Below are 20,212 nucleotides of genomic sequence, written 5' to 3'. Positions count from 1 at the left end.
CCCCACCCCCCCCCCCCCCCCCCCCCCCCCCCCCCCCCCCCCCCCCCCCCCCCCCCCGCCGCGCCGCCCCCCCCCCCCTCGATAGTGACCAAATCTTCAACACTTTTCTCTAACCTCCCAGGGCCTAGGTAAAATTTCCCTGTATTAGGTACCTATCTGTAACGCATCCCCTCCGCCATCTTCTCAAATCGCCCTCGCCTTCGCCCTCTCCCCCTCCTCCGCCTGATCCTCCACCTCGACCTCAAACCTCGGAATCCCCCTCCCGCCACAAAACCGCGTCAGGTCGTCCTCCTGGTACAGCTCCATGTTCAAGTCGTACTCCTCGCCGTGCAGGTTCCGGATGCTCGCGCGCCGGAGCCGCACGGTCCCCTGCCACTTGGCGTTGTTCCCGTTCCCGTTCCCGCTCCCGCTCCCGTGCCCGCTCCCGTTCCTGTTGGGCGGCGAGCCGTCCCGGTCGAAGGCCGACGCGTACCGCGTCACGTACGTCACCGCCGTGCTCTTGAGCGCCTGTACGCTGGCCCTGCAGCTCGCGAGCACCCGTGCCTCGCCGTGGCCCAGCCACCGGATCGTCAGCGCGATGTCATACAGGCGCGGGTTAGCTGCTGCTGCTGCTGCTATGACGGGGTGACCGCGTGGATGCTGCGACAGCTGCGACGGCGGCGGAGGCGGCGGCGGCGGTGGTGGTACCACCATGGATGGGAAGTTATTGTTGTTGGCTTGTTGGCGAGGAGGATGCATGCTACGCAGGTGGGCGGGTGGGTAGTTTACCGGAGGGGCAGACATGCCGCGCGAGGCTGGGGGCCAAGAAGGGACAGGGGCAGGGACAGGGACAGGGACAGAGGCAGAGGCAGAGGCAGGTTGGGGCCTGGGGGCCGGTGTGGTCGAGCTGTATGTGGGCTGCGGGGGCGGGGGCGGGCCGGAGCCACGGGGGAGGCAGATGGATAGGGGGCCGTTAATAAGTTCCATCACTAGCTCCTCTGCCTGAGAAAGCGTGTAGGGGGGCTTGGTATTTGGGAAAATCAGTGCTTCTGGAGACTGTCGGCCTGGCGGTGGTGGTGGTGGCGGCGGATTGGTACGGGGCTTGCTGATATTATTACTCCTCTCGTCCCTGACCTCGCGGCCATGAGTGATGGGAACCGTGGAAGAGGCAGGCGTCATTTTGACCTCACCATCTGAGCTGCTCCTGTAAGATGTGGCAGCCGTTGGTGGTGCAGGATGATCAGATAGGAGATTGGAGAAGATGGGTGCTATATCATCCTCATCATTCCCGTCTTCCTCATCCTCATCCTCGTCATCGTCATCCTCGTCGTCGTCGTCGTCGAACCTGGTCTTCTTTAGGTCTGGAGGATATGAGAAACCGTTGGTGTTGATGAATTGCTGGACGGCTTCGCATGACTTGGTATGCAGCGATTCGACGGCAAGCAGAGGAGTAGAACGGGAGTCGGAGGAGAGAAGCGCTTCCCGGGAGCTCTGGTTGGACCGAATTGCATACGCTTTGAAGTCTCCTAGAACATGCTTGACGGTGACTACGGAGACAACGTCATGCTTTGCCAAGAAAAACTCGCAGTTGTCTAGAAATATGTGTTAGTGAATGAATGGCTACCTCTAGGTTAGGTAGTCAGAGAGTAACGATTTGCAAGGTACTTGCCTATTATTTGTCCCCTGTAATCGAAGACCATGGTCGAGGGTGCCATGTTGGATTTTGACTGACGATAAGAAGACGATTGGGAGCCCTGAGAGACTTGATCGCAGGAACGTATAAGCATTGATGTGAACTTATGAACCGTAAGCTTGAAGTTGAGCAGTTTCGATCGATCTACAGATGTGCCGTCTTATATACACACAGCGTGAGGCGAAAGAGAAGGTCCGCGTGCAACCGTCCATCTTAACACTTAAACTAAAACTCAGTCTCATGCAGCATCTTACCAAAAAGAAGTGAGGCAAACTATGTGGCAGTGGATCTATCGACGACTTGTCTTGACCCCGAGGGAAGGGGTCTCAGCCCAAGCAGGGTCCGTATGACATAGGTAACATCACGAAGAAGGATACATCCCGACGCGCATCTTGGGAACCAATAAGACGCAGGAAACTGTATGCATCGCTGATACGTCAATGGCTGCAGAGGCTGACTAACGGTGGTAATAATAATATAGTAAAGCTGCACACGGAAATCTAGGTCTCGGCGGTGCTGGGCGGGCATTCCCGGCAGCATCTTGAGAGAGGGTTGCACGGGGAATACCTTTCCTCTCTGCCGGCAGAGATGGGTACCGGCCCCCAGGTAATACGAATGAGATGCACGACTTAGACGCAAACACCCCGTGTTGATCAGTTTAAGGAAAGACTTTTCAGGGAAGACCCTGGGGGTTGGGCAGGATTTTTGCCACTGTAAGCTGTCCGTCTATCCTGAAAACGTACCCCAAAGATGACGATTATCATCGCCCCGAGACACACCTGTGCGAAAAGCTGCAGAGGTATGGCGTCTAGGAACCCCTCGGGTCGGACGCGGAGTCGCAATGGGCGGGATATGGAATAATACCGGGCCAGCTTATGAGACATTTATGGCCAATGAAAAACAAGGCGGACAATGGGCGGGCGGGCGGTTCGAACCTTGGAACTGTTGGGAATTTTTAGCAACATTCTACAAGGACTAACTACCTGTATTATGAAAAGATGGTTATCTGTACCATACCGGAGGCACACCTAAGGTAGGCAGCTAAGGTAACTATTGCAACGTAGGTATTTAGCTTGTGTGCTATGAAAACATCGGAAGACGAGAAAGGAATTCTCCCCAAAGGCGGATGGGTTCACTAAGGTTATATAACGTGCGACTAGGTAAGAGGAAGCTGCAGCTTCTAAGCAGTAAGAATTTGATTGAACCAGTCTCATAGCTTGTAGGTAATTCACTTTCTGTCGTTTCCCTTCGGTATGCCAGCGTTGCCCGTAAGGCATAATCCGAGGCTAGCTAGGTAGCTGGAGGTAGCTAGATCAAAAGAGATCTGGATCCTTAGCCATCGAATGACTTATCTTGGTACTGACTACCCGTCTAGACTCTGTATTACAAGGCTACAGATGGGACTGATGTTTTGGGCGTTTGCTATTGGACGCAACGTGCCGAAAAGATTCGTCCTCTGTAGTGGAACCGTTGAGGCAAGAGGAAGAAATGATCAGCATTGTTACTCCTGCTTATATTCCTGCTTCGACCCCCAATTGGGCTCTGGCAATGCTGCTTCAAGACGTCACAGTGAGTAACGGTAAGATTCGCCAAGGGACCGCCACGACAACGATATTGCTGATTATATCCCAATTTGTGAAACCCGCCACAAGCCACAATCAACTTGTCCAATCGCCCTATTTCTTAGCTCAACACAGATTAAGATGGAACAGAGGTAGTATAGGTAGTATTACATTTAATACAATATCCTTGCTGCCTTGGTGGGGGGATACCCTCTGACGGGATGCATCCCGGCGCGCCACACCTGCTTGTCGCGCATCTACCTACCCTCCAATTGACAGTCGCTCAAGCCGTGATTTCACAGCATCTACTAACGCCGTCTCACGCTCGATGAGCCCCTTTACTTGGTTGATCTTTGCTTTTCGGAGCTCCGATGGTATGCGCAGATCTGTTGTTGACGCGCTTAGTCTTTCCTCTCCTTCTTCGGTCGACGCGCCTAGCTTCTCTGCTTCCTCCACAAGCTCTTCTTTCAATCGCGTCACTTCTTCATATCTCTTTTTGGTCATCTTTAGCCTAGATGGTCCAGGTGCTGTTGTAGACCCGAATAACGTGCCATCCAAGGCATTGACCTCATTAATCCAAGCCTTCTCCTTATCACTCAATTCTCGGCTAGTCCCCTTACTGACTAGCTTTCGCATCTTTTCTAGCCTTCGGCTAAGGGCTTCCCCTTTCTCCCTTACATTTTGTATCCGCCTCACCATTGCAGCATTGCTTGATTCTGGGTTGCTTTCATCTTGATCCTCCCCAGTGATAGCCTCAACCCTAGCCTTTACTTCGCTTGCCTTGATAACTTGCTGCTTAAGTTCTGCCTGTAGCTGAACACATCGTCGGAATACCTCGGCAGCTGCTACGCCCAGTTTATAGGTTTCATCGCTGAGTATTTGATGCGCTTCTGTAAAAATTTGTAGGGTTGCTGGGGAAAGTCGGACTTCCTGATTGACTATGGTCTTCTGACGACCGGTTCGCAGCTGACTCAGTAGCTTTGGTAGCGCCGAACCCATGTCGAAGGAGTGTGATGGCTGGAAGACAGGGCGAGGCTCGTAGAACTCTAGGGGTTGCACCTCCGCATCCTTGTCAAAGGAAGGCGAGGCGGACCGAACGGGGGCGAGGTCGTCTTCTGGCGTATCAAATATTAAGGCAACTGGATCGAATGGCGTTGCGGACAATAAGAAGTAGCCAAGATCAGGGTCACGAATAGCGACCGAGGCGGTTAGTGGAAACTGCGTATCGCCTTGGGCTGTACTCGTATAGAGACGCTCTCTAGTTGAACTCTGTCCGTTAACAAGCAGGTCGATTCTAAACTCGGATCCGGCTTGCGAATCACCTTGTAGTTCGCTTTCCAGGCGGAAGACCCATGGTGATAGAGAAACATGTGTAATACTGGAAGGATGAGTGATAAAGAAGGAATATCTAGAAGTAACGTCCGGGCTGAACGTTGGCCAGGCATTCTCAGTGACTTCTAGAGAATTCAATATATCCATGCTCTGAAATGTTAGCAGAGACGGAGATCCGGCTAGGCGCCCCATAGCCTTGGATTTATTCCGAGGGGGAAGCCACTGAGCTTGGACGCCATCCAGGTCTAGACATACTCGTAGCTGACCGCTAGACGAGAGTAAGCATATGACGGGGAGTGATAAGCCTTCCCCTTCGACATCTTCCATATCTAGCTCATCTTCCTCTCCCATCATTAACTCATCAGTGTCGAGCTTTTGCCCGATGACGAAAATATCCGTCAGCTCCGTATCCAAGTCGTCTTCACTTTCCGGACTTAGCTCAAGGTCAAAGGGCCCTTGTAAGCGAGGAACTACACCAGGTCGTGCAGGCCGAGTATAAATCTCCGTGGGCGGTTCTCCAGGTGGGCCCTCAATGATTCTAGGTTCTTGGTTGTCGAGGTCCGACATCCAGTCTAGCTGTTGCTGAGCAAGTAACTTTGCTTGCCCGGACACGTTTGGATCATCCTCGATTGCAGCAAGATTCCCGACGATCGAGATAGAGAGCGAAGGAATCAGCGTAGGCGGCGGGGCCCACTGGGTTGGCAGTAGAGGGCATAGGGCGTATACATCTCCCTCTCGCATCGCAATCCAAAGGGTCATTGGCGACCAACCACCAGAGCCTCTGCCGGCGAAACACGCTGCCGCAACATCCATCTCGAAAGAATCTGGGGAAAATCCCTTATTTGTGACATCAGGAGAGGTGGCAAAATTTTGATCTAACGAAGTGCCATCCGCAAGTTTCTGCAGATCAATAGTAAGGGTGGGAGAGTCAAAAGACCATCGGTCCTTTTGAGAAAGCTCCCAAACTCTTACAACAGCATCTTTTGTAACCGTTACTAACGCAGAGCCGTTAACCCCCAATGGATGCCATAGGGTTGAAGCAATTGGTGAACGGTTCATAACGTGTGTTGTTGGTCCCAAGGTCCATGACTTTGGCTTAATGGCATCAAGGCCAGGCGCTGTGAGGTGGGACGAGTCGGGTAAAAGGATTATACGGACAGTATGAGAAGTGACAACTGCCATGAAGTTCGCGTACGGTGAGATAACGAGCTGCTGGATGTCGCTACCAACAGAGGTTGTGATGGTCTGAGAAAAGTTAGCTACTTGGTGACATGCCTCGGTGATATGCAAAATGCGTGCGACAAGTATCACTTACCCGGAAACCTTCGGCACATCCACTCTCTATTGATTCCCTTAGCGCATCGTCATCATCATCGAAGCTATCCGTATCCTCGCGCTTGATTCTGATGCCACCGTGGGCCTTAGCTTGTTTCTCTTCCCATCGTTCTTTTAGGTAAAGCAAATCCGCCCATCTGATTTCTTTTCCAACAGCGATGAAAACTTCGGTGCCACGACGAGCAATTGTTCGTCGAGGACCATCTTTCGAGATGGCCTTGGAGATATAAGCGGAAGCGTCTTGGGTCTCGCTGGCATTAGGTACAAAGAGGTCGTGACCGGGCGAAGGTGCCGACAGCCAGGCCGGGGTATAACTTTTGATCTTGGGCATCTTTTTCGCGGCTGGGTGTGTAAGAGATGTGCTGTCGTTAGCAGAATCGCATTTCCGCCTGTTCAGCGATGCAGGAGAATATTGACAGCTTCCCTCTGACTGGGTTCAATGTAGGTAAACTTTCAATCTAAAGATTCGATATAAGCTGTTAACTACCTTAGGTAGTTAAAGTGTGGTAGCGGTAATGTTTGTTTTTGCCCTGCCAAGCTGGTTGTGATAAGCTCTGGCAAAGCTATGGTAAAACGATGTGTGTACATGGAAAGATTCAAGATTGAGGTACTCTGAGAATGGTTGCTATGGAATATTTGGTGGCGGGAAAATTAGTTGTACATGCCCCAGTTAGGTACCTCTAGGCTCTAGGCTCTAGGCTCTAGGATCGTGTGCAGGGCCCAGGCGGTACCGGGTACGGCTGTACCTGTATCAAGCATAGCAGCATGACAGCTAAAAAAAAAAACTAAAAAACCCCCCAGCGCGATCTGACACGGTAAGTACGGTCTAGAAACGCGCATAGGAGCATCCTTGGATGTTTCCTTGTAAAATTTAACAAATCAGAAGCAGCTTTATCAATTAAATAGTGGGCCTAAAGCTTCAGCCTTCATCAAATCAACCAAATCAACGTCCCTGACGTTCACTTTCAATTTCAGCCTTCTCATGCATTTATTTCATCTAATTCACATACGAGTTTACCTAACACCTTAACTTAGGTACCTACATAGACGGACACCATTTTAATACCTAACGACAACAATTATTCATTCCACAATGGCTTCCGCAGTTCGTTCGACCGTCGATAGATTAGATCGCCCTAGCGCATATTATACCAGTCGGGTAAGCTCTCTCTTATTATTCATGGTTTCGGCTGGTTTTGGCTTATCGCAAAGCTGTTGTGACTGACAATTTTCGAATTGGGAATAGAACAAACGGAGACGCCCCGACCATGGACGGGAGAATAAAGATGGCGAGGCCGAAGCCAACCCCCCAGCAGAAGAGGCTCCGGAAGATCCTCTGAAGAATGCCACAACTCTATATGTCGGAAACCTGTAAGCTCATTGCAATACCGCCTTCCTTTTCTCCTGGACCGAACGTTAACACCATTATTCAAGTTCTTTCTACACAACCGAGGAGCAAGTCTATGAGCTATTCTCAAAGTGCGGCGAGATCAAGCGTCTAGTAATGGGATTGGATCGATTCAACAAGACCCCCTGCGGCTTTTGTTTCGTCGAGTATTATACCCACCAGGATGCATTAGACTGTATGAAGTACATAGGTGGTACCAAGCTTGACGAGCGTATAATCCGAACAGATCTAGACCCTGGTTTCGAAGAAGGCCGCCAGTACGGCCGAGGCAAGTCGGGCGGTCAAGTGCGAGACGAATACAGAGATGACTACGATGAAGGCAGAGGTGGTCTAGGTAGAGCACTCCAGAGCGAGCGGGAACGCGAGGGAGAACGGAATAGGGAACGAGATCAGCACATTGAAGAAAGCTACGGACGCCTAAGATAAGGCTGCTGATTCGTGCTGATTGTTGATACCCCCAAAATGATAATAGGTTAAGAGATATACATGATTAATAGGTGGTCATCCGCAATTCGCGACACGATTGGGTCTCAGGGTGGTGAAGTGACCAGTTTCATTTATTTCATTGCATGCCCGGTATAGGTTAGTATATAGAGAAGTATATCTGCCTCTCTTGTTTAAGTACAATAATGTACAATTCGTCGGAGTATGCTGTGTGCAGCCGCCTCAGCTCGCCGCATGAATATATGCCTCCCAATGGATGTTCATTGTTTAATAGCCCGGTGACATATGTCATAAAGTGATATATAGGCGTGGAATTGTCTCGATCGCTGGAATGTGACGAATATGTTTAATAACCAGGAGGGTTCACTCTTTGCGACACTCTCGTCCACTTTGGGAGCTCTGTTCCCGAGCGTTAGCAAGCTCCCTATACTTACCTTAGGTACCTACGTAGTAGGTACTTATGATTCTCAGATTGGAAACAAGTAAAAACATACTATGAATGCCCTTTCTATATCGCTTTTCTTTCCTGTCGAACATGGTGTATTTGTCTTTGGGTAGCATCTCGGCCTCGGTGGGCATCGTTTCCTTCCACGTCTCAAGGGCCTTCAGCGTTTCGCCCTTCTTTGCCAACGCATTTTCTATTGTTTCTACTACCGAATCAACGGCACGGAGTCTCTTTCGTTGCCGTGCTTTCTGGAATCGGGATAGGCGCCATGGGATCTTCCTATAGAATCCGTAGGGTTAGCATAACGCTGCCAAACGTGTCTGGAAACCTAGGTAAGTTAGCTAAGAATTGGTTATTCTCTCACATACCATAACAGACCGCCGCATAGCGGACTTGTCACTCTGAATGCGCCGAACATGGTGGATGCTAAAACTGCTCGACGATTCAGAACAGCTTCGGAGCAAATCGCGATTAGAAAAGTTGAATGAATTGATAGCGCACGAACCACACAGCCATATAGTCACACTAAACATAGGTACATAGGAAGCCTCCACAATTCCGTTTTGCTTGCATGCATGTACCTAAGTACATAACCAACCTATCCACATGCATCCCCACTTAAAGGCACGGCGTTCACGGTTCTACACCTGAACCACTGAACCATGTACCTATTGAATTAACCTACCTAAAGCTTCGCTTCCATTCAAGCAGCGCATCTCTTCAACCCCCGTCGCAAATGGTCGACAGATAAAAAAAACCACCACCAAACATGTCGTATTATTTCGCCATCGTCGGCACGCAAGATAACCCGCTGTTCGAGTATGAATTCGGGACGTCGAAGCAGGGCGGCGACGGCCAGCCGCATTTCACCGAGCAGGCCCGCCATATGAACCAGTTCATCGTGCACAGCAGCCTGGACATCGTCGAGGAGGTCCAATGGGGAGGCGGTCAGATGTGAGTGTGCTTTTTTATATTCTGTTTCGGTTGCGCGCGCTGGAACAATCAGCTAATTGCGCATGTTTCTCGATATCATCAAGGTACCTCAAGTGCGTCGACAAGTTCTTCAACAACTACGTGTCTTGCTTCATAACCGGCGGCAACGTCAAGTTCCTCCTGCTGCACCAGCCGACCATGCCCGTCTCCACGACGTCCACCCGATCTTCTACGTCGATAGGCGCGAACCCGATGAGTCCCCAGACCGAGGAGGCCATCAAGAACTTCATGCTCGAGGTCTACGAGAATTGGGTTAAGGCTATCATGAGCCCTTTCTACCGCGTGAATATGGAGGTCCGCAGCCCGGTATTTAGACAAAGGGTTGCTGCGGCTGGAAGGAAGTATCTATGATTCGGCATAACAGGGCAGACACCTGCATAAGACGATTGTAATGTAATCATGCATGGCGTTGGGAGTTTAGATCGGTCATGGCATGAGGTACTCTAGAGATTTGCCTCATACCTAGGTGCTTTTTAGATTTTTGGAATAGGTACTGTTTCAGTTATTCCACAACATTTATCATCACATCAAGCATCCAGACATAAAAGAGTGAGTTTACGGCAAAGCATAATGCAATGCAAGTATATTCAGCATGCCGTAGCACGATCCGAGGCTATCTTGTCCTTAAGACGCCAATTCTCTCAAAAGTCATCGCGCGACCATGAACCGTAACGTAAAAACCACCAACGCCGATGTCAGAATGTGTATCATGCCAATAATCCTTAATGTAGTAACACAAATCCCCAACTTCTATTACACGACATGCCCTGCTTTGTATGTTGTGTTGTGCCGTGCCGGTGCCCACTAACTTGTATTGGTGAAAAATTACTACGGACAGGCAGGCCAACCAAAAGCGTAAAGCATAGAGCACAGGACACGCTTAACCACCGAAACCGTACAGGGTGCGGCCCTGTCGCTTCAAGGCGTAGACGACGTCTAGGGAGGTGACGGTCTTGCGCTTGGCGTGCTCGGTGTAGGTGACGGCGTCACGAATAACACCCTCGAGGAAGGACTTGAGGACACCACGCGTCTCTTCGTAGATCACTGAGTAATCTGTTAGTATAACTATTCCAATCTAATCTTGGTACAAGACGAGAAACTTACTAGCTGAAATACGCTTGACACCACCACGACGAGCGAGACGTCGGATAGCGGGCTTGGTGATACCCTGAATGTTGTCACGAAGAATCTTACGGTGGCGCTTGGCACCGCCCTTTCCAAGACCCTTACCGCCCTTGCCGCCTATTCATGAATATATTAGTTAGGTAAACATTTAAAGCGTTGAATGTATTTAATTGAAATCAAGTCGCGTTGGGATACCCCAAGTTTAATTGAGACGCGTCTGGGAGGCGATGGCTTCGCCAGACCCGCCCAATCAAAGGGTACCCCTCCTCTCTGCAGGATTTCCAGGATGCGACAGGAAGATAAAGACTAATTAAAAACGTGATGCACTTACGTCCAGTCATCTTGAATGAGGTTGAGATATAATTTGGTTATGTTTTAGTGATGAAAAGGGTATGAAATGTGGATGGTATTGATGGCAAATCGCGATGAGATAGATGTGTTAAGTTGATGATGGATAAATGAAGAAAGAGGAAAAATAGAACCTGCAAGAAACAGAAGAGAAGAGGTAGGCTTTTATGTGGATAGAGGAGGGGTGTTACTGATTCGAATTGTAGGGAAGTAGCTAGTCTAATTTGGGGCAATCCGGCATCAGCCTGGGGGAACATTTAAAAAATAAAAAATAAAATAAAAAATGCGACTTGTTACGTCTGATTATTTTCTTATTTATGGTGCCTTGAAAATGCGTTATTCTACGCTGCTTTGGCGCTTGGTTGTCAATTTCCCTTTTAGGCCGAATTTCTCTGATTTTTTAATGGAGACCCTTGCATTTGGACCGTGCGTTGTTCTTTTCCAGAACTTATACGCAAGTGGGGCACACAGCTCAAAGACATCCATGATCCTGTCAAGGATATTTACAGTACCTTTTTCACGTGATTCACTTTATCTAAGTAGGTAGTTAAGTGTTAATTTAGACTTTCAAAGGTTCCGTGGATGGAATGCTGGAACTCCCGAACTTAGGTACCTTAGGTACTTATACCAGTCAGTCATACTGCATGTATATTCGGTAGATCTCCAAGACTCAATATCGTTTACACGGGTCCTTAGATATTTCTATGAAGAAAAAAAAAAGGACCTATAATTATCCTGAAGGTTGAAAGTCGCATATCGTATACCCTACACCAACTAACCCTAGAAAAGTCAAAATTATTCTGTTCGTGAAGTCTTCCGTATCATTGAAGAAGCAGGACGAGCACCTAGTGGATTTAGCCGCTCACCCCGTACGTATTACTATACACCTTTTTTTTTAATCACCATGCAAGCCTTTGCTACCTATACACAAGACCACCGTAGTTTCCTGGCAGTGGTAGACATAAAGTACCACTAGAATTCCCCAAACGCCGATGCATATGCCTCTCCAGACCTCGTAATGTCAAATACCCGTAAGGCCGAAACTTATCACTTATAAGGCCGTGCCGCATTCGATGTCGAACCTCCCCAAAGACGTTCAACGCAATGCCTGGGAAATACTCGATTCTAGCCGAACCTCCCTTATGCCGCTATAACCATGGCATTTAAAAGAAACTCCGCTTAATAAACACAAATGCTTCCGCCGTGTCTTATTATCATGCCATCATAGAATCGTCAAAGCTGTCATCATCTTCAAGGCTCTCGATGGCTTCTTTGATTTGTTGACTTGCCTAATTCCTTCTCGTTAGAATATCCACACGTGCAACAAGGGGGGATTTGAGACGAACCTTGGGATCTAAATTTAGAGCAATCGTGAAATGCCGCACGGCGGCACCCTTGTCATTCAAGGTCTTATATAATTTCCCGAGGAGGAAATGCACAGTAGCCTCGTCGGGAGCGAGTGTCTTCAGGATATCAAGTTCCTTATGCGCTTCATCGAGTTGATTGAGAGCCAATAGAGCTCTAGCTTTCTTGTATCGAGTTTGAGCGGCGTGTGGAGCAAGTTCGGTGGCCTTAGTAAAATATTCGAGTGCCTTGACAATCTGTCGCTGCTTCTCAAGGACATTGCCGATACAGCATATCAGGACAGCATTGGTAGGATTTATAATGGATGCTGAGTGGAAATGTATATAGGCCTTGTCATAGTTGCCAAGTTTTTCATATACCCTACCAATACCATAATATGCGTTGTAATGCCGACGATCGGCTGATATTGCTTGACGATACGCCGTGAGCGCCTTCTCATACTCTTCATTTGAAACATGTTCGTGGCCCTGTAAAGTAAACGCATAAGCAAACTTGGGGTTTAGTTGGGTAGCCCGCTTGAAGCATCTCAATGCTTGTTCATGGTCTCGAGCGAGCGACCAAGCGTTGCCAAGTGCACACCAGGCCTGGGGGGAATGCCATGACATATCGACAAGTTCGTGAGCAAGGAACGATAAATCCGTCTCTCTTTTGAGGAACCATAAAATGGTCGAGTAGACTTCCATATCTTCAAAGCGAGTAGGAGCCAGTATCCGTAATCTTCTATAAAACTTCTCCGCCTCCGCGTATGCTGCTTGCTCGTAGTATGCCCTTCCGATTTGCGAAAGCACCCACGGCGTTTCTTGATGCGTCCGTGGCAGCGACGTATAGAAGATCAAAGCTTCGGCACACCGATATCGTGATAGTGCCAAATAGCCGGAGCCGAATTTCCTTAATAATTCTAGTAGGAACTTTAACGTTTCCTCAACTTTGATAGATTCCGGCTCTGCGGATTTCGTAGCAGGAGGATAATGGACCTCTTTAATCCGTGGCACTTCCGCCGGGTCTACGTCCATACTATTCTCCTCCAACGGTTTCCTGTTACCACTAATAGCTCTGCCGACATTGGAACCGCTCGAATTGGGACGTACAATTCTTGAGATAGGGGGTCTAGCCTTCTTCAATTCTCGTGTTGGACCAACAGTTGACGCGGAGTTAGCTTTTGCATTAGCGCCTCCGAACGGATTTAATCTTGCGCTCCGTCGTTGGGGGGCGCCAGGTTCGTCCGGCCGTTGCCTTGGTTGCACGAGGTGACCAGATACAGTCCTCTTCCTCTCTATGCCAGACGCACTAGAGGCAGTCGGCCTAAGGAGAGTAGAATTGTGCTCTGGAGGGAAGTCTTCTTGAGACTTATCCTGTAGCTTCTGAGCTCTCTTAGTGCCTATTCGGTAACCTATCTTTGAAGGCATATCCATCTGATTAGGCTCGATAGGCTGTGCGTTCCTCGTCTTTCTGGCAGGAGCTTGAGGGGGCTCAGGTGGGTGATTAATCCTCGGTATGTTCGAGTCGGTATGGTTTGTTGTTGGCGTCTCAACGCTTTCAAAGCCGGTTTCGGGGGCGGTGGTGGTAGCCATCCTAGAGCGAGCCGCGTTGATTTTAGATACAAAATCATTCTCACCAGAGAGGAAGTTAGCGCCCAGGAGCATCTCGTTTCCAGCTGTCGACCTTTGTGAATCGAATGGGTCAACCATCGTATCGTAAACCGCAGAACGGGACGCTGCCTTCTTAGGTTGGGACTCCGCTATATTAGGTGCAGTACTATCCTTTTGCTCCGAGAGAATTCCATTTAGCTGGGCCGTATTTGAGCTATCAATTAGCATGTCGTTCAGCTTGAAAATATTTGCTGTCCTAACGTCGGCACCCATATCACACAGAGCTGTGAATGCATCCCACATGAACGGATTTAACTTGAGCGCTTCTTCAAAGTGGATTATGGCCTTATTTTTGTCATTGTGGGCCCGGTAGAGCCTCCCAAGCAAGCATGCAGTACTTGCTGAGTCCGGATGCTGCGCTCTATTCGTTGCGTTGTGCTTGCCCAGACTTGACTTCCTAGACCATGAACTTCTCGACTTTTCCAATGCTGTGATCCCATCTTTATATTGCCCAATCACGAGGCAGCACTGTGCAAATATATATGAACAGGAGACATTGCTTCCACGGTAACCGACGGCTTTGCTGATTTCGTAAGCTGAGTGGTAGTCACCAAGTCGGAAATGGCAGAGTGCAAGGAGATATGGCGAGTCGCTCGAGCGAGGATCGTGGGCGGCCAATCTTTCAGCAAAGAACAGTGCACTTTCATAGGACATATTGTCGAGATGATAGTAAACAATTTGCTTCAACTGGCCCGTAACGGCCGAGCTTGTAGGGCCCATCTTTGGGATAAAGATGGTACGATGGATAGTATTCGGATAACTGAATCTATTCGCGAATGGCCATATGGTCGCGTAGAGGAGACGGTGCAGTTAGGTTGTCGACCTTGAAAGGATGTCGGGGGTCAAAGCAAGGAGCGGTAGACTAGGAGAATAGCTGGGTTGCGTGCCTTCAAAGACAACGGCCTTGACAATGATTAATTAGTGTTGATAATGGATTAAATTCGGGATAACCGAAGCGTAAGAATCGTTATGAAGAGAGCGAAAACTACCCGTCGGAGGTGAAGAAATGGAAGTAGGTTTCGACTTGATCCTGGTTTTTCGTAGCAGGCATCTCTAATCACTGGTTAACTTGGGACTGGGAGCGTGAATAGACTCGTTAGAATCTCTCCCATCAACACGCCGTCACGAGAAAGGCGAATGTTAAAAAGGTGGCGAGACGACGACGATATTGCCTGGTAGGCTACCCAGCTCCTAGCCCAAAAAGCAATATACCCCGGCAATACCATTCAATGGTATTTAAATTTGTCTTATTTTCGTAGTATGGTTAGGTGCGAAGTAGGTAGTGAGTGGGATGAAGAAAATCATCAGGTACCTAAACCGTACATAGTAGCGGTTTTCCGCCTTGTCGCAGTTCCAGTCCAAGCTTTCCTCGCGATTTGGCATGTTATGGTGGATAAAACCGTTGTCAAGGGGGTTAAATGAGATTTGATTGGTTAGATTGGTCATACGCAACCGGACAGTACCTGCCAGAGCAACCATTGGGCGCTAAATAAAAAGGCGTAGGCTTTGAAGTAAACAGCTGCAGCCAACCACCCCCACCTGCCGCTCTTTGACTTCAATGTACTGTATACCTATACATACCTACCTAGGTACCTAGCCTAGGTACATTGATGTATGTAATGTAATGTTCCATCCACAAGCCGCCCTCTCATTTCCAGCCTCGTAGATAAAGCCACATCTTTCATTCATTGAAGTGCATTCGTCTCAGCTACTTGTAGTCTTGTGACATCTAACAATCAGACGCATACCTAATTCCCACACAAAACTCTCTTATTCTCTATTATTGTTATTACTCTGCCTCTCCTCAAACCCGAAATCTTGCAATGGCACAAAAAGCACGAAAAGACACGGCAAAGGCCAACGCAGCTGCGTTAAAAAACCTTCACACCGGTACTCTTACCATCAATACGCTTTTCGTATTATTCAACTTCATAATCAAAAAGCGATCCATCTTATTATACGTCCTCCTCTCAATCCCCAGTTTCATATGCGAGTACTTCTTGGAAGCATCGGGACGGCCTAGATATGACCCTTCAACGAAGGCGCTTCAGAGAGCCGGCGAAGACTTGTCTGCGCCTGGGCTTACCGAGTACATGTTCGACGTTATCTGGGTGACATGGGCATCCGTCGTGCTCGCCATGCTTTTCGGTAACTGGGGGTGGCTCCTCTGGACTGTTGTACCTGCTTACGGGGCTTATAAGGGGTTTGGTCTGCTTGGTGCAGCTCGCGGAATGGCCGGCATGCAAGGACAGCAGCCGAGCAATGCCGCACCAGTGGCAGCTAACAGGAAGCAAAGACGTGCAGCTTAGGCCAGGGTTATACATTTATATCACCCAGCGTTGCATCATTAGGAATCTTTCCATGTTTTCAAAGTTCTATACTTGAATCAATATAATTGCTCATCTAGTTCAGTAACCTATGACAATCCAGCTCCTCAGTCCACTGATCCAGCGTGTCTTTGTCAGCATCTCTGACGATGATATGAATATCTACAGTATCCAAGTCAGCAATGTTCAACGTAAGTTTTATAGGCGTTGATCTGAACGGTATCCTATAAGCGAAGTTATACGTACGCTCTAGTGCCCTCACGCTTTGCAGCGCAATCCAGTTCTTGAACCACAAGACTTTCTCATCTCCTCCTGGGCCTAATTTGTCCACGAAGAACCTTTTTATAAATCTCCTGATAATCTCACGGCTTTCGGGGGTCATATCCCCAGTCTCAGGGTCCGTAGGGATTGCTGTTCTTGACCAGACGACTATGTGAGTCATGTTTGGCATCATGCCATAGGGCCAGTCATTGATGAGGACTCTATAGTCAGACGGATCATTAAATGGAGTGGTGGATGCTGGTTTGAAAGGAGGAGAGCCCCAAGCTTTTGGTAGTCGGTGTTTCATAAGATAGTTCGTCATGGATCCGTATTCAGCCTTGATCTCCGCGGTCCATCGCATATATCGTCTCAAATCGGATGGTTTTCGCTTGAGGACGGAAAGGTTATTTTCCTCTAAGCACCAGGTTGAGCCACCTATGTGCCACGGAAAAATGAATGAGAAGCAGATAAACCCCTACCTATGATCTTTTTTACGTCTTCCCAGTCGTGATATTGGTATTCTTCATCGGTTAGAGATAAAACCCACTTATCAACATCCGTCAAGGGGAATGGTGCATCTTCAGGGGCAACTGGAATCGGGACGTCACTCATGTTAAGCCTCAATGTTGGAATCGCAATTTGATAATGAGTCGTAAATTTTGATTACATTTAGTAAGTGATGCGTTGTCACTTGCATGAAGCTTGAGAATAAGCAACACATATGTTTTTGAGGTAGGTATGTTAGGTTAGGTACCTATTAGGTAACTGCACCTGCTAAGCATCCATGTCCCTATACAAAATTCACAGCCACAGAGCTTCGTCGTCACAAGTGACAACAGCCACACTATCTCGGGGTCGTGGGCACCGTACCTATACTGTATTGCCGATTAAGTTAAGTACCCCCACAGCTGCATATAACCGTTGCACGCATCATGTGGGGTAGATATTCCTATACACGCATACATGATGTTGTAATTGACGGCCGTATGCATAATTGATAGAAAACCCTAGTGCCGAGCGGCCGGTCTAGTCCGCTTTTGCGCCGGGCGGTAAACTCAACAAATGTTTAATTGTGGTGCCACTTATCAGCGATTCCCCCGAATCCCCCGAATTTAGGAGATTAAAAAAATTAGAGGGCAGATCCAAGGGTGTCAACTCCGACATCCACAACGATATAAGCTGCAGCTCAGCAGAATTCACCTCCGTTCCCCCCTCATCCTCTCTTGCGGGAGTAGGTTTGTTTAAGTTGCTAGCAGGCAAGATATTTCTTCAAGGAGCGCAGTTCCGCTACAATTTATACGCAAATAAACAGGCGGCAACTGAAAGCCACAATGGCGACGCCAGTTCCGTTATCTTCCAAAGCCTACATCGACGGGATATATATCCCTGCCGGTCTACTAGTGCTTGGAACATTCATTGTCAAAAAGGAATGGACGCCTGCTGCAGCTCTTGTTGCAATTGCTCTAGGATTCCTGAAATACTTCCGCTCGTGTATGTGTATCCTGTAATGCTCCCTTTCTCTCTTATAGGCATCTAACTAATTGTACTACGCAGTACCCAAGAAGATCTTGAAGCCAGATGTATTCCAGGAATTCGAATTGAAAGAAAAGACAATTATTTCCCACAATGTCGCCATGTTCGTCTCACCTCCCACAGCAGCTCGTTTCCTTCAGTTGACTTATTATTTCTTTTCTATTTTCTAGTTACCGATTTTCCTTGCCCGCTCCGACTTCCATCCTCGGTCTTCCAATTGGTCAACACATCTCAATTGGTGCTGTCCTCCCGCAACCCGATGGTTCTACTAAAGAGATTGTGCGATCTTATACGCCAATTTCTGGCGACCACCAGCCTGGTTACTTCGACCTCCTCATTAAGTCGTACCCGACAGGTAACATCTCGAAGCACATGGCATCACTAGCCGTGGGCCAGACGATCCGTGTAAGGGGACCTAAGGGCGCTTTCGTTTATACTCCTAACATGGTCCGTCATTTCGGAATGGTTGCCGGTGGTACTGGTATCACTCCCATGCTCCAAGTTGTGAGGGCCATTATTCGAGGACGACCCACGGGTGATCGAACGCAGGTGGACTTGATCTTCGCCAACGTAACCGAACAAGATATCCTACTAAAGGAAGATCTCGATGCTCTGGCCAAAGAGGACTCAGGTTTCAGAGTTCACTATGTTCTCGACAAGCCTCCTGAGGGATGGACCGGTGGCGTTGGATTCGTCACTGCTGATATGGTTGATGTAAGTTTTCTTCCTGCCGAACGCGCCCCAAGCCATAAGCTAACAAATAATCATTAGAAATGGTTACCGAAGCCTGCTCCTGATGTTAAGATACTGCTCTGCGGTCCACCTCCCATGGTCGGTGGGTTAAAGAAGGCAGCCGAGAGTCTCGGTTTCCAGAAGGCTCGTCCCGTCAGCAAGCTGGAAGACCAAGTCTTTGCTTTCTAGATAGAGTATTAGACATGGTCACTACCTATCTTCTACTGATGATAGTTGCTAGATAATCTGCGTGGGTTATCTGGCTTCCAATTCTCGGGAAGCTAATATTCTAGAAAAGGGGGAATAAGCGTCTATCTTAATTGGTTCATAATACCTTTTTAGATAAATGAATCCACAACAAATAACCTGCTTGTAAAATTAAGGGACCCCACGTGAATATGGCTCGTATTAGGTTGTAGAATGTCGTTCTGACATTGATCATGTGAGTATCTAACCTTCCCAAAGATGGCGTCCAAACTCTTTTTGCTCCGGTAGTGATTTTTAACTAGGCTGACTTGGAGACATTAGGTAATCAGGTAGATATAGGTTGTTTGAGGCTAGCGTTTATTTCTAGTTACGGTGTTTAGTTCAACTATATGGCACTCATGCTTCCTTTATTTTGTGTAGCGCTAACTCATCCATCTATGGAGGCTGGAAAATGCGTATGATACTATTTATCAGCGTTGTAGTCGTTTCTAGGTCCGTTTACGTATGATGTAGCATTGAGCCAATGGTGGTTACTAAACTAACCCTACCCTTAAGAATATTCAAATGCGACTCAAGCTCATAGGCTATCCATTCAGAAATGTATCCACAGACCGGGGTGGCACACGCAAAGACTCTCGGCTTCGCCGTTTTACACGTGAAGTGTACCTAAGCCATCTAAGAACTCGGATCCCAACCCGGCAATCGCGAGGTAAATAATTCGGTGAGAGGACCGCGTGTTTCTTAAAAGTGAAAGATTTATTAATCAAACTGCTGAGGGCTTATGACGTGTTAGAGCGTGACGATAACAGATACTGGCGGTAAAGGTAGGTAGTGATAGGTAAGTGTTCATAAGTAGTAAATGAACAAGCTAGGAGGTCAGAATGGTGAATGCATCAAATCACCGGAGGACATATATCATGAGTGGCCATGCTGTTTTAAATCCTCTTGCAACTTCGGTATGCATCTCGGGGAAGGTTTAGTACGCTTGATGTATGCTTGATATACGCTGGCAGATCAACTTTGCCTAAACCTGTGTGAGTATTATGCAGGGAATATAGAACATAGTGGCCTGTATTTCCTCCTCTCATTGGCTTCCTAGTCTCATCTCCATCGTGGAGAGACGGAAGTTTATAGTCGAATGACGGCGTTGCCATCAGTTATAATAGAATTGCACTCGCTTATAATAGACATCTGTCAGTCGTTATTTTAACTTGAACATAACTATGTGTACTTAAAGTAAGTTAGCAGGTAGTTACCAAAAATATCTGTGATGTATTGATGGAGAAATGATTTCGTATCTAACAAAGTCTAGAGATATCTTATCAACAATGTCGATCTGAAGATCGGTTGAACGTCGAATGTTGAAGTCATTGCTCTTAATTGATTGGTGCTCTGTCATATTCTGTACCAAATCCGGGAGCCGGAGCTGCATGTGACGACTGGGGGACTTTTTGATAAAGAAAGTGGGATGCAC

The 20,212-nt window shown here is 48.1% G+C and overlaps 10 protein-coding genes across 10 annotated transcripts; 4 read left to right on the top strand and 6 right to left on the bottom strand.

Annotated features, from left to right (window-relative positions):
• Positions 1 to 183: 183 nt before the first annotated feature.
• F4812DRAFT_451478 (uncharacterized protein) lies at positions 184 to 1,694 on the bottom strand (the record flags this gene model as incomplete). Its single annotated transcript, XM_047936215.1, has 2 exons — positions 184 to 1,571; positions 1,631 to 1,694. The coding sequence occupies 2 exons, from the start codon at positions 1,692 to 1,694 to the stop codon at positions 184 to 186; spliced, it is 1,452 nt and encodes a 483-aa protein (XP_047789477.1).
• A 1,779-nt stretch (positions 1,695 to 3,473) lies between these two features.
• F4812DRAFT_51474 (uncharacterized protein) lies at positions 3,474 to 6,657 on the bottom strand. Its single transcript, XM_047939160.1, has 2 exons — positions 5,882 to 6,657; positions 3,474 to 5,811 (listed from the first exon to the last, which is right to left on the bottom strand). The coding sequence occupies exons 1-2, from the start codon at positions 6,230 to 6,232 to the stop codon at positions 3,496 to 3,498; spliced, it is 2,667 nt and encodes an 888-aa protein (XP_047789476.1). The 5' UTR covers positions 6,233 to 6,657; the 3' UTR covers positions 3,474 to 3,495.
• Positions 6,658 to 6,994: 337 nt separating this feature from the next.
• On the top strand, positions 6,995 to 7,735 carry F4812DRAFT_460005 (RNA-binding domain-containing protein; the record flags this gene model as incomplete). Its single annotated transcript, XM_047937637.1, has 3 exons — positions 6,995 to 7,060; positions 7,148 to 7,272; positions 7,336 to 7,735. 3 exons carry the CDS (start codon positions 6,995 to 6,997, stop codon positions 7,733 to 7,735), a joined length of 591 nt encoding a protein of 196 aa, XP_047789475.1.
• Positions 7,736 to 7,946: 211 nt separating this feature from the next.
• F4812DRAFT_51451 (mitochondrial ribosomal protein L31) lies at positions 7,947 to 8,700 on the bottom strand. Its single transcript, XM_047939159.1, has 3 exons — positions 8,567 to 8,700; positions 8,248 to 8,477; positions 7,947 to 8,152 (listed from the first exon to the last, which is right to left on the bottom strand). The coding sequence occupies exons 1-3, from the start codon at positions 8,614 to 8,616 to the stop codon at positions 8,100 to 8,102; spliced, it is 333 nt and encodes a 110-aa protein (XP_047789474.1). The 5' UTR covers positions 8,617 to 8,700; the 3' UTR covers positions 7,947 to 8,099.
• Positions 8,701 to 8,748: 48 nt separating this feature from the next.
• On the top strand, positions 8,749 to 9,825 carry F4812DRAFT_431463 (Sedlin). The gene is made up of 2 exons (XM_047934441.1): positions 8,749 to 9,152; positions 9,236 to 9,825. Exons 1-2 carry the CDS (start codon positions 8,968 to 8,970, stop codon positions 9,540 to 9,542), a joined length of 492 nt encoding a protein of 163 aa, XP_047789473.1. The 5' UTR covers positions 8,749 to 8,967; the 3' UTR covers positions 9,543 to 9,825.
• A 246-nt stretch (positions 9,826 to 10,071) lies between these two features.
• F4812DRAFT_451476 (histone H4.1) lies at positions 10,072 to 10,657 on the bottom strand (the record flags this gene model as incomplete). The annotated part of the gene is made up of 3 exons (XM_047936214.1): positions 10,072 to 10,235; positions 10,296 to 10,433; positions 10,648 to 10,657. 3 exons carry the CDS (start codon positions 10,655 to 10,657, stop codon positions 10,072 to 10,074), a joined length of 312 nt encoding a protein of 103 aa, XP_047789472.1.
• A 979-nt stretch (positions 10,658 to 11,636) lies between these two features.
• F4812DRAFT_51415 (TPR-like protein) lies at positions 11,637 to 14,668 on the bottom strand. The gene is made up of 2 exons (XM_047939158.1): positions 12,011 to 14,668; positions 11,637 to 11,953 (listed from the first exon to the last, which is right to left on the bottom strand). Exons 1-2 carry the CDS (start codon positions 14,396 to 14,398, stop codon positions 11,879 to 11,881), a joined length of 2,463 nt encoding a protein of 820 aa, XP_047789471.1. The 5' UTR covers positions 14,399 to 14,668; the 3' UTR covers positions 11,637 to 11,878.
• Positions 14,669 to 15,324: 656 nt separating this feature from the next.
• F4812DRAFT_431459 (DUF788-domain-containing protein) lies at positions 15,325 to 16,039 on the top strand. Its single transcript, XM_047934440.1, has one exon. The coding sequence runs from the start codon at positions 15,502 to 15,504 to the stop codon at positions 15,985 to 15,987; it is 486 nt and encodes a 161-aa protein (XP_047789470.1). The 5' UTR covers positions 15,325 to 15,501; the 3' UTR covers positions 15,988 to 16,039.
• On the bottom strand, positions 16,040 to 17,027 carry F4812DRAFT_431456 (uncharacterized protein). The gene is made up of 3 exons (XM_047934439.1): positions 16,746 to 17,027; positions 16,252 to 16,680; positions 16,040 to 16,167 (listed from the first exon to the last, which is right to left on the bottom strand). Exons 1-3 carry the CDS (start codon positions 16,876 to 16,878, stop codon positions 16,082 to 16,084), a joined length of 648 nt encoding a protein of 215 aa, XP_047789469.1. The 5' UTR covers positions 16,879 to 17,027; the 3' UTR covers positions 16,040 to 16,081.
• A 335-nt stretch (positions 17,028 to 17,362) lies between these two features.
• Positions 17,363 to 19,197, top strand: F4812DRAFT_51362 (ferredoxin reductase-like protein). Its single transcript, XM_047939157.1, has 4 exons — positions 17,363 to 17,757; positions 17,821 to 17,902; positions 17,970 to 18,513; positions 18,571 to 19,197. Exons 1-4 carry the CDS (start codon positions 17,598 to 17,600, stop codon positions 18,718 to 18,720), a joined length of 936 nt encoding a protein of 311 aa, XP_047789468.1. The 5' UTR covers positions 17,363 to 17,597; the 3' UTR covers positions 18,721 to 19,197.
• The last annotated feature ends 1,015 nt before the right edge of the window (positions 19,198 to 20,212 follow it).

The sequence above is a fragment of the Daldinia caldariorum genome, assembly GCF_022478825.1.
Source record: "Daldinia caldariorum strain CBS 122874 unplaced genomic scaffold F4812scaffold_10, whole genome shotgun sequence".
Lineage (NCBI taxonomy): Eukaryota > Fungi > Ascomycota > Sordariomycetes > Xylariales > Hypoxylaceae > Daldinia > Daldinia caldariorum.
This window is presented reverse-complemented; position numbering and strand designations above follow the sequence as displayed.